Source organism: Dicentrarchus labrax, unplaced genomic scaffold (genome assembly GCF_905237075.1).
Source record: "Dicentrarchus labrax unplaced genomic scaffold, dlabrax2021, whole genome shotgun sequence".
Lineage (NCBI taxonomy): Eukaryota > Metazoa > Chordata > Actinopteri > Moronidae > Dicentrarchus > Dicentrarchus labrax.
The window spans coordinates 8,404,001-8,417,634 of record NW_026136706.1 but is presented as its reverse complement, the minus strand read 5'-3'; the positions used below and the strand labels follow the sequence as shown (position 1 = coordinate 8,417,634).

The 13,634-nt window shown below is 39.5% G+C and overlaps 2 protein-coding genes across 4 annotated transcripts; both read right to left on the bottom strand.

Annotated features, from left to right (window-relative positions):
• Positions 1 to 15: 15 nt before the first annotated feature.
• tmem177 (transmembrane protein 177) lies at positions 16 to 8,123 on the bottom strand. 3 transcript variants are annotated; one of them, XM_051404706.1, is made up of 3 exons: positions 7,880 to 8,123; positions 1,736 to 1,995; positions 16 to 1,351 (listed from the first exon to the last, which is right to left on the bottom strand). In XM_051404706.1, exons 2-3 carry the CDS (start codon positions 1,934 to 1,936, stop codon positions 620 to 622), a joined length of 933 nt encoding a protein of 310 aa, XP_051260666.1. In that variant the 5' UTR covers positions 1,937 to 1,995; positions 7,880 to 8,123; the 3' UTR covers positions 16 to 619. The 3 variants fall into 3 exon arrangements, with proteins under 3 accessions (XP_051260666.1, XP_051260665.1, XP_051260667.1); XM_051404705.1 differs by lacking the exon at positions 7,880 to 8,123 and adding an exon at positions 2,834 to 2,950; XM_051404707.1 differs by lacking the exon at positions 7,880 to 8,123 and adding an exon at positions 2,707 to 2,814.
• Positions 3,097 to 5,574, bottom strand: LOC127366023 (nuclear factor 7, ovary-like). Its single transcript, XM_051404704.1, has one exon. The coding sequence runs from the start codon at positions 5,476 to 5,478 to the stop codon at positions 4,084 to 4,086; it is 1,395 nt and encodes a 464-aa protein (XP_051260664.1). The 5' UTR covers positions 5,479 to 5,574; the 3' UTR covers positions 3,097 to 4,083.
• Positions 8,124 to 13,634: the final 5,511 nt, after the last annotated feature.

Here is a 13,634-nt window from a genome sequence, read left to right as displayed (position 1 = left end):
CGACATGCTGTCAAATGTTTTCATGAAGACTATTTATTTGGCAGAATGTAGATCCAATCTAAACTGTTTACAGTAAGGTTTAGGGACAATGCAAACAAAATTCCTTTCACCCTGACTGTCGGCAGAAATCATACAGATGGACAAATAAAAGCAAAACTAAACAAAACTATGCACGGCTAGATATCGATAAATGGACGGCAAAAGAAAAAACAAAACAATGACACCTTAGTCTGCATCACAAAGACCATTTGGCCTTGTCTATTCAACAAAACATATTTCATGACATGCTCCGAACAAGCTTCAAATATGTTTATTTGATAAGACATTGAGTCGAGAAGTAACCATCAAAATCTTGATTTTTTTCCCACCCAACAAGAATGTCTAATTTGAATGTTTTTAATTACAGGATTAATAAAATATTGCAGAAAACAACATTCAGCACATGTGGGATGTGTTAAAAGATGTTAACAATTGGTTTGGCCTGTTTTTTTGCAGCAAATAAAGCTTAGAAACCCTGCTATTTTTCCACAGTCTATTCATAGATGAGCACAACTTACAGCAGATCAATACAGACCCACAGACATCCATTTTAAATCTCAACACACCATCCCATTTCTTCTCAAAATTTCTCCTTTTTCAGCAGAGTGAGGATCCCGTCCCTCCTGGTTGTGTACGGTGTGTGTTTCAACTGAAGGAGGTGAGCAGGAAACAAGTTCCCGCTGGGAGCATACATATCCACTCCCTTCTGCCCCATCAGGGAGCGCAATGTCTTGTTTCTGGACAGAATCTTATCGTAAAACTCGACTCCTCCTCTGGCATAATCACGGGACACACCGGCTGCACGCTGGTCCGAGCTGTAGTCAATCCACTGACCGACAGCATCCGAGGTTAGGAAGTACGACACGGCACCGAGCCCCAGCGCCACAACATTCGCAGCCCCACGAAACAGTGCAGGCCTGGCGTAGAGACCCAACATCTGCTTCAGCGCCACACTGTAGAACCAAACCCCGCCCAGACACACCGAGGGAACAACAGCAGTCAAAATAGGTCCTCCTGACTGCAAGCGGGCCACTTCTCGTGCTATGGCGAATTTCTTTGCATCGAGGGAAAACACCAGTGCGTCCTTTAAAGCAGAACCAGTATCGCTGCTCCAGTCCACCATTTTGCCGTTGATGAAAATGGTGCGGTTGGTGATCCCGCTCGGGTCATCGGGCGTGCTGTTAAAGTTTGCTGGGATGCCAATTTGGGCCCCTGCAGGAAGCCAAGGGACACCGGCACCAACCGGATGGAACCCAAAAGAGGCGAAGGCAGAGAAATTCTTGGATGAGCTGATACCGTAGTCCTTCATCACCTACAAAATAACAACAAAAAGACTGAAATTTAGACTTTAGATCTATGCTTTGTGAGTGCTGACATTTATTTAAATTAAAAAGGTCTGAATCTTTCTATTTGTGCATGGATATAATGCCCCAAAAACACTAATATAACTATTATTACACATATATTTAGCTTTTTTAATAGTGCAATAATGTAAGGTTCTAGGTGTAAGCAGTTGTACAAATCTAATTTGGCTTATAAAAATGCTATTAAAGGGGGGACAGCAAGGAGAGAATAACATAAAATAACCTTAACACATCCACACACACACACACACACACACACACACACACACACACACACACATCCACACACACACACACACACACACACACACACACACACACACACACACTACCTGCTGGAAAACATCCTCAAGCTTCTCGGACAGCGCGACTGGCTCTCCTTGGTGCCAGGCCTGATAGAGCTGACGGTAGGACGAGTCAGGGAAAACATGGTAGAACATGTTGGCTGCAAAGACCCCGCCGCAGCCCGCAATAAGCAGCGGAGTCCGGTACTTCTGAAGAAGCACCGAGTACTTGAGGAAGCTAGACGCCATTTCTTTGTTTTGAGTTGACTGTGTGTCAGTTAGGTGCTGCAGACTTCAGTAGGTGGCATCTGAGAAGAAGGCAGACAGGCAGAAAGTGAATACAAGTGTACAGTTTAAGCGCTACAGGCAGGGATTTGAACCTGTGTTGAATACCCCTCTTTAATATCCCCTTCTTCACAGACCATATTCAGTTACCTTCATGTGTACACAACAGCCCCTGGTCATTATGTGCACAGATAAAGCTCATATAGTAATAAGTAGTATACACTATATGTCCAAGTAGGTTTTTATGTGACCTGGTGCAGTTGGTGCATAAAAATATATACATATAAAAATACAAATATACAATTATTCAAATCACACAGAAAAATAAAGTACTTTCAAAAAATAAATAGATAAAGATAAGAAGAGAAAGAGAAAGCTGTGCAGAAGACCGTGGGTGCATTAAAAGAGCAACAAATGAGGGTTATGTTGAAGTAATGCTTGAGATAGAGCCACATATAACTGACTTTAACTTAATATGAGGGGGTTTAGCCTCATATCAGCTGTGACAAGGTGGGATGTTGGTTAAATAACCTCTCAAGTCTCTGCCTGGGCCTGAAGGCAACTTTCTTATCTAACCCAACAGGCTCAGTGAAACGTACAAATGAGTCAAAAACAATGTAATATCTACCTCTACTCATTTTACACACAATAAAAAGCAGCATTAACCGACTGTGTCCCTGTAAAAGGACGCACTGAGCTTACACACAGCATTTCAACACAAGGTGTACACTGACCTCAAGCTAACGGAGCTAGCGAGGGGAAACGCTAACGTCACCTCTCTGAACGCAACACACAACTAAACGCTTAAAAACAACCGCATTTACTGTGTTCGTATCAAACCCGCAGGAGTTTAACACTCACATGTTCTCCACATCTTCACAAGGACGGCAGCAGTTATGTCCCTGTGCAATGCAGTTACATGAGGAGTAAACGCCGGCCGGAAAGCGACTGAGCTGTCGTGTTGCTCGACAGTTTTACGACAGTGGCTTGGGTGAGTGTTTGTGTGGGATTTAACCTCACACATTTAATTGTATTTAAAAGTGCTTTGTACAAGGATTATAAGTGTATTTAAGTAGATTTAAGGAACGTAAGATGTTAAAATAAGAGGCAGCAATCTTGAGATGTTGAGCAGAACATGTTTATTGAATTATAAATGTTCTTCCTTTAATGTTTGAGCATCCTACGCAGAAAAAAATTATAATTGATCATGTGAAAGCCATGATTTAACATATTAACAGTCAACAGATATTTTAGTTGAATGAAAGTAATTAGTCATGTAAGACATTTATTAGTTAGAACGATTAATAAACATAACAGAAAAAAATAAATGTGCATTTACTTGTAAAAGGAACAATAACAATGTACCTGTTAAATAACTATTTACACAATCTGATATATACGTATCACTCCTTCTCAGAAGACAGTGTTTCTTTTTTATAAACATTTCTTTTTAATTTTTGAGATACATAAATAGATCAGTTTAAAGGTATGCATATAAATTATATAAGTAATACAAAATAAAGGCACTCCAGTGCAGCAGAGAAATGCAATTAAAGAAAGATACTTTCAATCTGAACTTTATCTGTAGAACACTGTTCGACGTTACAGTACGCGGCCATAAAGGAAAAACCGCCCACACGGTACCTTAACAAAGAAATACAAATAAAGAAAAATACAAAAAGTGACACAGTGGGCAACTACGTTCAAGTTCAAGAACAGCTTTGGCTTCGGTCTAACTACAAATTGACAGTGACACACGATCACAGATTGTTAAGACAACTCCGGCTTTGACAGCATTGACACAGTTAACAGGACATTCTTTACTAAAACTGCCTTTGAGGTATGTTTTTAGTGTACTTTTTACATTGCACACATCCCTGAACATACAAATACTTGGACCATGTAGGACCATACATTCATTCTGGTGTGTTCAGGGTTAGCGTTTGCAGCATTCACAGCCCCAATTTACTTTACCTCCATTGTGTCCCATTACTTTTATTGCTACAACGATGGCAAGTTATCTAACTTCACAAAACAAAAAATAGGGGGAATATTCTCTCTCTCTCTTTTTTTTTTAAACAGATAGAAGGCAATTCTCAATTCTCCTGCAGTTACGTTACTATTACGGAGATATTCAGTGGCAGGATCTTCACTGGACGCTCCTTCCAGGTGTTGATGTATGGAAACAGCCTGTCGGTGAATGTGTGCGTGAAAGTGTGTACGACCTCGGCAGTGTCTGGGTTCAAGAAGGTCAGCTTTCCTTTGTCCCAGTCCAGGTGCACTCTGACCTTCTGGAGCCTGTCCTTCAGTGGGAGGACAGTCACCGCACACGAGGGGGAAAAGGCTGTGAATTTACCGTGGGAGAACCTCAACATCCACAACCCGGACAGTAAATCCCCCTTCATCTGGGCCTCCTGCGCCATCACCCCCAGCGCCCACACTTGATTGTCTCCAACCTTCACATCCCAGCTGTGCCTCCCCGAGCTGAAGCCCTCGCAGCCCAGGACGCTGCGGTGCTGGTGCATCCTCTCCGGCTGGGTGTGGAGCAGGACATTAAGAGGCTGCTTCGGTCCACATTTCACATTGGTCAAACCTTCGGACAGCTGCAGCTCTCGGTGGGCAGTGTTGGGGTTCAGGATTACGGGGGTGAAGGACACTAGATACTTCATTTTGTACCAGACGCTGAACCTAATATTTCCCAGATATTTGCCAACATCGATGAGGGCCCCTGTCATCTGCTTTGGGTCCTCCATCAGGGGGCGCTGAGCTTCTTTCTTTAAATCACCGACTTTGAACAGGAAGGTTGGGTCATCCTCTTTCAGCCCTCCTTCTATGGATTTAATGGTACTTTCCATGGCGTTTATCTCTCTGCTCAACACTGCAATCTTGTTCTTCACCATCGCTCTTTTGATTTCGTTTTCCTGCTTCAGTGCTGCAATCCTGGCCCTTTCCTCGGTTTGTAAAAACACCTTAAGCACGTCGAACTCATTCCGTATCTTCTCCTCTGTGTCCTGCGCTTGATTCCTAATCTCTTCATCTGTCTTCTCCCAGCTGACTTTCATTTCGTTGAAGAGTTTCACTTTCTCTCGCAAGGGCTTCAGGTTTTCCAAGAGGTCTTCTCTGCTCCCATTTGCAGCTTCGTCTACGGGCGTAAAGCTGTGGTTCCTGTGCTCATTTGAATCCCTACAGACAACACAAACCGGGGTCCGGTGGTCCAGGCAGTAGAGCTTCAGTTTCTCGGCGTGCTGGCGGCAGACGACCCCGGACTCCACCTCCAGCAGGAAAGCCTCGCACAGGTTCTTCAACACGAGGTTGCGAGGTGGTCTATTGGTCGAAGACACCGTCTTACAAACGGGACATTCACGCACTTGTTTGGTTCTCCACCACTGTTGCACACAGACCTTACAGAAACTGTGGCCACACGGAAGGAGAACCGGGTCTTTGAACGTATCCTGGCAGATCGAACAGGAGAGCTCGTTACTGGGGACTGACCAAGAGAAAGCCATTTTTGTTTTTGTTTCGTCTTCTTCTCCTTGTTCCGGGTTTAAGATTATTTACAACCAGCGTGATATCGCCCTCTGTCCTGTGTTGGTAGTAAAACACTTTTTAATTGATCAAATTCAATCATTAATCATTTTTATTTACTGCTTTCCTTCCTCGTGTCCCCCCCTTAAAAAATAAACTTTATTTACAATTAGCTTTAGAGTCAGACTCACTTTTATTGACCAGGCATGTGCACGCATACAAGGAATTTTAACTAAATGTACAAACAGACTAAAAGCATAAATAAACAGGACAACAAGCTCAACAAAAACAGACATAAACTACTATGTACATATATATATACAAACAAAAAGGACTAACATTTGTAGATAATAGTGCGATGGTGCAGACTGCAAAGGATGCTGAAATAAATATTGTATGTGTAGGTTTCTTTATGTACATGAGGTAGATGGATATAACAGTATAAGTGATATATTATGTACAATAAGGCAAACATGCATTGAAGTTCGGTATTGAAAGACTGAGCACATAAATACAATTACAAGTGCGGGGTGCCTTGCCATATAAACAATCGTACTGCAAGTTTCCCTTCCATACAGCAAAGACGATGAACAGTTCTCTTTTGGAAGATAATGAAGTTATTCTGATGAATCTTGTTTTAAAAATGAAACATTCTTCACCAAAAAAGTCCAGTGTGTAACATTTAGAGGGCTCTACAGGCAGAAATTGAATATAATATTCACAGGTATGTTTCCGTTTGTGTAGAATCACCTGAAAATAAGCATTGTAGTGTTTTCTTGGCTACAGTAGCTCCTTAGTCGTATTCAGTTGTTTGAAATCTGCAACTACACTACACTGCTACTATACACTGGATGTTTAATCAATAGTTAAGTATCTTATTATTATTACAGACAAAAATCATCTCGTAAAAAGGTTGCTTAACCAAAACTTTTAGTTTCTAAGCGATCATGTAGCCTAAAACATCCCGTACTCTGTTTATCTGTATTATCTGTATTCTTTGTGCTTCAGTTTCCTTCCAGGGTCTGGGTTGGATGGATTATCTTAAGGTTTTAATGTTAAAATGATGCAACAAAGCTCTGATGTGATTGGTCTGTTCCTTTTCTCTTTTGTGTACAGGATGAATACACAAGCAGTTGCTAAAAACTCAAAGACAGGTATGTACATGGAGAGTGATATGGAGAGTGATTCCTTCCGAGAGTCTGCACAGTACCAACAACACATGCACCATCAGACTAAAAACAGGTTTGTTTCACTTCAAGAAGGACAGGAAGAAGATCTTGATGTTCAAAGCTTTGCTCAGTCATGCGTTTATGTGCTGCTGACATTTTGCATGTGGTGTTAATTTGGGTTATGTTTCTCTAAATATGGTCACACTTTCTTTATATATCCAGGGTAAACTTAGAGCAATGATGCAGTCTGCAAGTTTAGCACAAGAGTGGGTGATGGCACACAGCAAGATTGACGTCTCCATTTTCAAACACAAGACGCATTAAAACACTTTGTCTCGGGTTACAGTTGAACAAAGGTGAACCTTGACCTGCCCGGCAGCTGGAGCCAGCCAGAGCTGGCATTAAACAGCAAACACATTCTTGACTTTGTCAGTCAAACAGGATTCTGTTGAAATTAATGAGGGAGTGAATATTTGAAGAGATGGATGCAAGTGTGAATGTGCTTTTATCAGGAAATCCAAGATGGAGAGTTGGGATTGTTCTTTCCTCCCCTGTTGTTCCTTGACAAGAAACTTAGTTTAAGAAAGTGTAAAACCTTTCTGACTGTTGTATATAATTTCAGTTTTATGCAGGACATTTTTAAATACTACAAAAATACTGTCTTCATGTACTGGTATTTGCTGTATTTATAGTGTGGAGGAATATAAATGTGCAAATAATTGTATCGTTTTGCCAATTTTATGGCTAATACTGAATTCAGATCTTCAAGATGACAGATTATTTACACCATGGTTCACTCAGCACTGTCCTTATTTATTTATTTACTCTTCACAGTGGAAACCAAGCCATTAAGACTAACATCAAAACTTTAGATTCCCTTCTGCCTGCAAGTAAAAAATAAATAAAATCATAGGCACATATTACAAAATAAAAAATAATTTATTTGCGAAGTACTTTTGTAATTTAAGGTTACTGTAGTGACTTCTGTATTAAAGAGGTCACTAAAGGTCAATTTAGGCAAGTGGCATGTAATAGTGTTTACTGTATATGTATATTTTGTGTGTTATTGTAAAGGGGACATATAAAGCAGAACAGTAATTGTACAGTGTAGATCAAAAAAAATTATAATCATTAAAAAGTATCTCAGTAGAGAACAAATAAAAATCAGAATAATTACAACAGAAAAATGAGGAACAAAACAGGTGGAACTCACCAGGGTAAAAATAAAGTCGATCTCCCCCACATCGTTTTTTTCCGAGCCACCGCTGTCATCTGTGGGTGTGATGAATAGATGGGAACGGTTCATTACAGCTCTATTGGTATTTTCCATTCTTTAAAGAGACCCTGCACTGCATTTCTCTGTGTGTTGTTGCACACATGTTCCATGTTCCACATTTCTCTAGATAGCGTCAAACATGCACGCACTCTCTTGTAAAATAGAAAAAGGGGAAGGGGTGAACAAATGTTGCTGGTTGCTGCTGATCTGTAATGATGAGTGTTTGTTCGAGGAGCTTTGAGAGGTGGCTACATGCCTGTGAGCTGTTTTTTTTTTTTTTAATGGTGTATGGCTGAGCTTTCGGTGCTTATGCACAGGATGCAAATGAAAGCTGGGACCAGGTAGACAACAGCTGATTTCAGTGACACTGGCTGCACGTGGTAGTGGTGTCATGGTAGAGGAGGAAGTGAAAGTTGTGCAGTTGCTTGAGAGAGTAGTGAGAAAATGCTTAGACTCTGCTCTTACTGCCTGATCCTGTGATGACCTCTAATTACAATATTTAAGATCACAACGTGCAACTGCTGAAACTGTAGAAACGTTTTGTATTCAGGGGGTTTTCATCATCATGGGACCTTGGATGAACCTTTTTATTCTGATGCCAAATTATTATGGTGTTAGTGTTGAGGTGGAAGTGCACTAGGGTGGGGCAGCCTATACCACAGAACACAGAATGGGTGTAGACTGCAGCACAGCACAGTGACACAATGATCATTTGTTTTAATTTCAGTTCAAATATAATCCTCAGGACCAAAACAGGCTACAGAGGGCCGGAGTGGGTGAGCACCACTCCGACAGCTACCTCACCTCAGCCAGTTCACTCACAAGATGTTTTACCTCCAGTACTTTTTATTTAATAAACGCACACTGCTGAAGTAATCACATGCCTTACTGTTGACTGAGCCAATGTTTTCTTGGTATTAAAACATACATTTATTAGAGAATGCAATCCATTTGAGCAAAAAGCACATTTTATCCCAACAAACCTTACCACCCTGTGTTCATTGAGCTCAGGAACACATCAATTAACATGCACTTTTAAAAAAATATGTACACTTTCAACACATTTAATGAATGAAAGCTGCACAATCTGAGAGAAACTTTTAGAGAAAGTTGCAAATTAGAGATTTAAAGATATATAAGAGGGATAGATTATTATGGTCATCTACACAACACCTGTAGAGTAATGGTTCATAATTAATATAACCGCGTACATCTAGGGATAGGCCCTACAGTATGGTAGTAGGGCTGATCACATCGTCATTGCAGCACAGACTAATCTGGTAAAACTGAAAAATTCATCACTTTGCAGTGTATGTGTGCACGCATGTGTATGTGCATATGTATTGTGATCAAGACAGACGGTCTGATCCTAGTGGAAAGAAACAGCTCACTACTGTCTCCATGGAAACAGGCAAGAGGCGATGGAAGTGTGTGTCTCTGCGTATGTGTGTAATGTGTGAGTGTCTGAAGGAACAGAGAGAATCCCCTATTCTATTCTGTTCTATTCTATTTGCTATAAGCCGCAAATAACTCAGATATGAAGCAGTATTGTCAGTTTGTGTATTGATGACGTTCACGTGTCATTATCAGAACTTACTATATACAGAGATGTGTCAGTCCTGGACCTGAAGCATTTCCATGGTCTTTCTCTCTGCCTTCTACACAGAGCATGCTGGGATAGGCCACATCCCTTTGACTGTGTAAAGAATTGGGCATGCATACAATTGCATGAACAATTTTTAAAAGATGATATCGGGATCAGTGACCTCTTGCATTGGCAACCCTTTGGTCCTTGGCATTATAAAGCAGCCTGAAGGGACCAGGGGCGGCTGTGGAGAAATATTCATGGGGTGGCAAGATGTGGCATGGAGACTTTGAGGGGTTGCAGGAATATATTCAGATTTAATTGTTAATAATCACATGTCAGTATTAGCTTTGGAAAGCCCTCAAAAGATTAATTACATCATTGCATTACATTGGTAAAACATTGAATAGAAACATCTAAAGTTGGCATTAGATGTCAATAAATTATATTATTTCCAAATGTATTTTTTCAATTTAACTTAAGTCTATCAGTCTAAAATGTGGCCATAACAGATCATTAAATGATATGTGTTAATTTCCATTATTATTATTATTTTAAACACTTTTTATAAAGGTCCAGTGTGTAGGATTTAGTGGCGTCTAGCAGTAAAATTGCAGAGTACCACTTTAACTAAAACACAATCATTACTATATTCAGGCGATTAACATACCAATGAATATTATATCATTTCTGACAACAGATTCTCACTGCACCTTTAAATTTGACGCATTTGACACCAAACTCAGGATCTGCCTCTTAACTTAGGTTGCAGCCAGATCACCACCAGCACCTTTCATTTTATGCAATAAACCCAAAGTAAATTGAAAACAAGCTGTACTGCATCTGCAGCTTGTTCGAATTGATCTTTGTAGGATCCGGATTGGTGTGCTCATGTGTGAAGTCAAGTGGCAAAGGAGTCCTATACAAGGGCAGCGTCCACATAGAGGTCATGGAGGCAATTTGCTGGACATTGATGTGCATTGCATTCAGGGTGTGTGTTTTTTTTACACATAGATTCATGTGCAACATAAAAGCCTTCTTTGTGTCAGTGCATCAATACTAACACAAAGAAGGCATATGTGTGCATGTGACTGGCTGACATAAATAGACGTCACTGGCGCTTAATGATCAGTGACACTGAATGTCAATTTTTCAACATGGACATAATGAACATGGTGGCCCTTTTGATGTATCTTAAGAGGAAATCAACACAAGAAAACTGTACAAATGCTACAAATAAACCTGTGAGAATGACATTCATTCATTCAACATAATTTGGTTCGGTTTAAATGTGTCAATGGACACTGGTGCTCCTGTGACTGTAGGTTCAGGACTGTCATAAAAACGGCTCACTCTATCTGACCCAGCCATCCAAACGCCAGCAGCCTCTGAAGAAAAATGAGGAGTATGCAGGAGACACAAACCAATCAATTCTCAAATTAAGATCCCATCAACTTGCCGTCCAATCCAGTAGAGTGACCTCTCAATGAATGAATAAATCAGTAACCCAGTCAATCAATTCATCACCTCTTGATTGCTTCCTAGAAGTCTTCCAAAGCCTAAATCAATAGATCCTTATGTCAAACACAGCAAGCTTTGGACTCCCTGATGGACAAACTGGACAAACAAAAACATGTGTCATTGCTGACTGGAAACATACAGTATATGTCCTTTAATTTACTGTAAAATCTTCCATACCTAAGAACCTAAGAAAGAAAAATAGCCATATGACATAAATGTACTAGATAGATGAATTCCTTTTTCCAGTTGTAGATAAATAAACCTTTCTTGAGACATGCATGTACTGTATGTTTGAGGCAGATGCTGAAGAAAAGCAAAATTTAGTTTCTATGACTTTAGAATGACTATTTGTACCTTCAAATTCAAAAGTATTATTTGCGTCACCAAGAGAGCATGAAGTGTGCACAGGCTCACTCTTGCACAGTCACCTTCGCGTCCGACCAACTGTTAATACCAAGAACGTGATCGACCTCTAAGCATTCTGCCTTAACTGATTTTGTTGGGGGTGCAATTGAAAGTCTGATACACTGAATGGTACAACAAGGTTGGTCAACATTATAATACTATATAATAATCTTTACATGGCTCGTTAGGATGGCAATGTCAGCCAGTTGGACGACCACTTTGGTTTAGACTGAAATATCTCAAAAACTCTCAGGTTGATTGCCATGAAATTTAAACTGATATTTATGATTCCTAGAAAATGCATCCTAATGATTTTGATAGTGAGGCTACTGCCAGAGGAATGCTATGTGCTTTTAGTGCAGACTTGGTACAAATGTGCACCTTTGACTTTTATAAAATTCCTTCACCTTTAACACCATTATTGCTGATCAAAAGGTACATTCATTGTACCACTATTTTTGTGCAGTTCACTTAATATTTGGAGCTAAACTAAAATTCCTCCAAAAATGATGAAAGTGTGCTTACAATTTCTCTTCAATATAACTGTAATTTGAAACATTTCCATTCATCTATTTAAGTGGTTTTTTAATCAACAATCACAACTGCATATAGTATACAGTACGTATATGAATTCAACCTCTTTGTGTATTCTGTCTTTCTTTCTTTTTTATTTCTTTCTTTTTCCAAATCTGTTAACACACGTTTGCCGTGTCTCTGTGCGTGTATGAGAGCCCAATCTTTTCAGTAGATTTTCCCAGAAATCCTGGACAAACACACAGATAGAGAGAGATCACTTTATTTCTCATCACTTAGTTACTGTAACGTGAATTCTAAAAGCCTAATGCCTGGATTATTTACAGAGGTAAAACGCATATCAAGCTCTCTCTTCCTCATTTTAATTGAATTATTTACATCTTATTCTCCCTCTCTCCCTCTCCCTCACATATCTCTGATGGTTACTGGTAATGGACTCCTACATCATAAACGGCCTTTCCAGTAATGTGGAAAATGTGTGCACGTGTGTGTTTTTAAACATATACTTGCATTGTGTGCACTTATTGAATACACCATGTTATATCAATCTTTAAATAATTAATCAGTAGAGACACATATTATAAGATACCAGCAGTGCAACCTGTCCTCTGTGGCTTTGAGTTGATTCAGAATATACTCATCTCCGTAAACAACCTCATTAAGGTTTCTGGGAAGCAGTTCTTTTAAGTAGCCTGTGTGTCAAATTAATAAGTAGACCATTTCCTTGTTTTGCCACTTCTGATATTTGTATTAAAATTATTTACCAACCTGTTACTGAATAATTTATGAAATAAGGAATAATTGCTCAGTAGTGATTCATATTCAGTTTTTAAAAAAAACCATCTGCCCTAATCTATTCTCAATATCACCAAGTCCCCTCTCTCAATCTCTTTACCCTTTTGCTCTCAATCATTTTGTATTACACACACACACACACACACACACACACACACCCTTCTTTTCTCTTGATTGATCAGATCCTTATCTACCTCTCTGACCTCTAGCTAAAATGAACCAAGGCTGCAGTGTCACATCCTTTTTTCTTGAGCACTGAAAGGCACGAGCATACAATAGTTAATGAATACACTTTGTGCTGTAGGATAACCTTTTATCATATACTTTTATCATCATGTTTTCATGTAAAAATGCCATAAAACCACATGTGCTTCTGCCCTGTTGTTTTTTTCACATTTCAAATGTCAGAAAATCTGGTGGGGAAAGAACTGAGCTGTTCTCTTATCATCTTATCTTATCTTATCTCGTAAATAAGACTTGTACTCATGTAACTGTACTCATAATTGTGATTTATGGTTACAAGATTTATATCTCACAAAGAGAAGAAGAGGGGGGAAAAAAACGAATTACAAGGAAACTACCTCATAGTGATCAAACAGTGAAACAATGATTTTTGTATATGTAAAAAATCTCCAATGTAGGCCTATATCTTTTTTTGGTAAAACCACATATACCAATTTGTATACATGACCAAAAAAATCATATGCCTGGACTGTATGTGAATACTTAAAACACATGTAAATGCATCACATGCAATGGTGTTTTAAATGTAATATTACATGTGGGAGACGTAGACTCTAACCTGGCAACAAGAACTGATGATCTGAAATAAACCTTCACATGTTGCTGAGG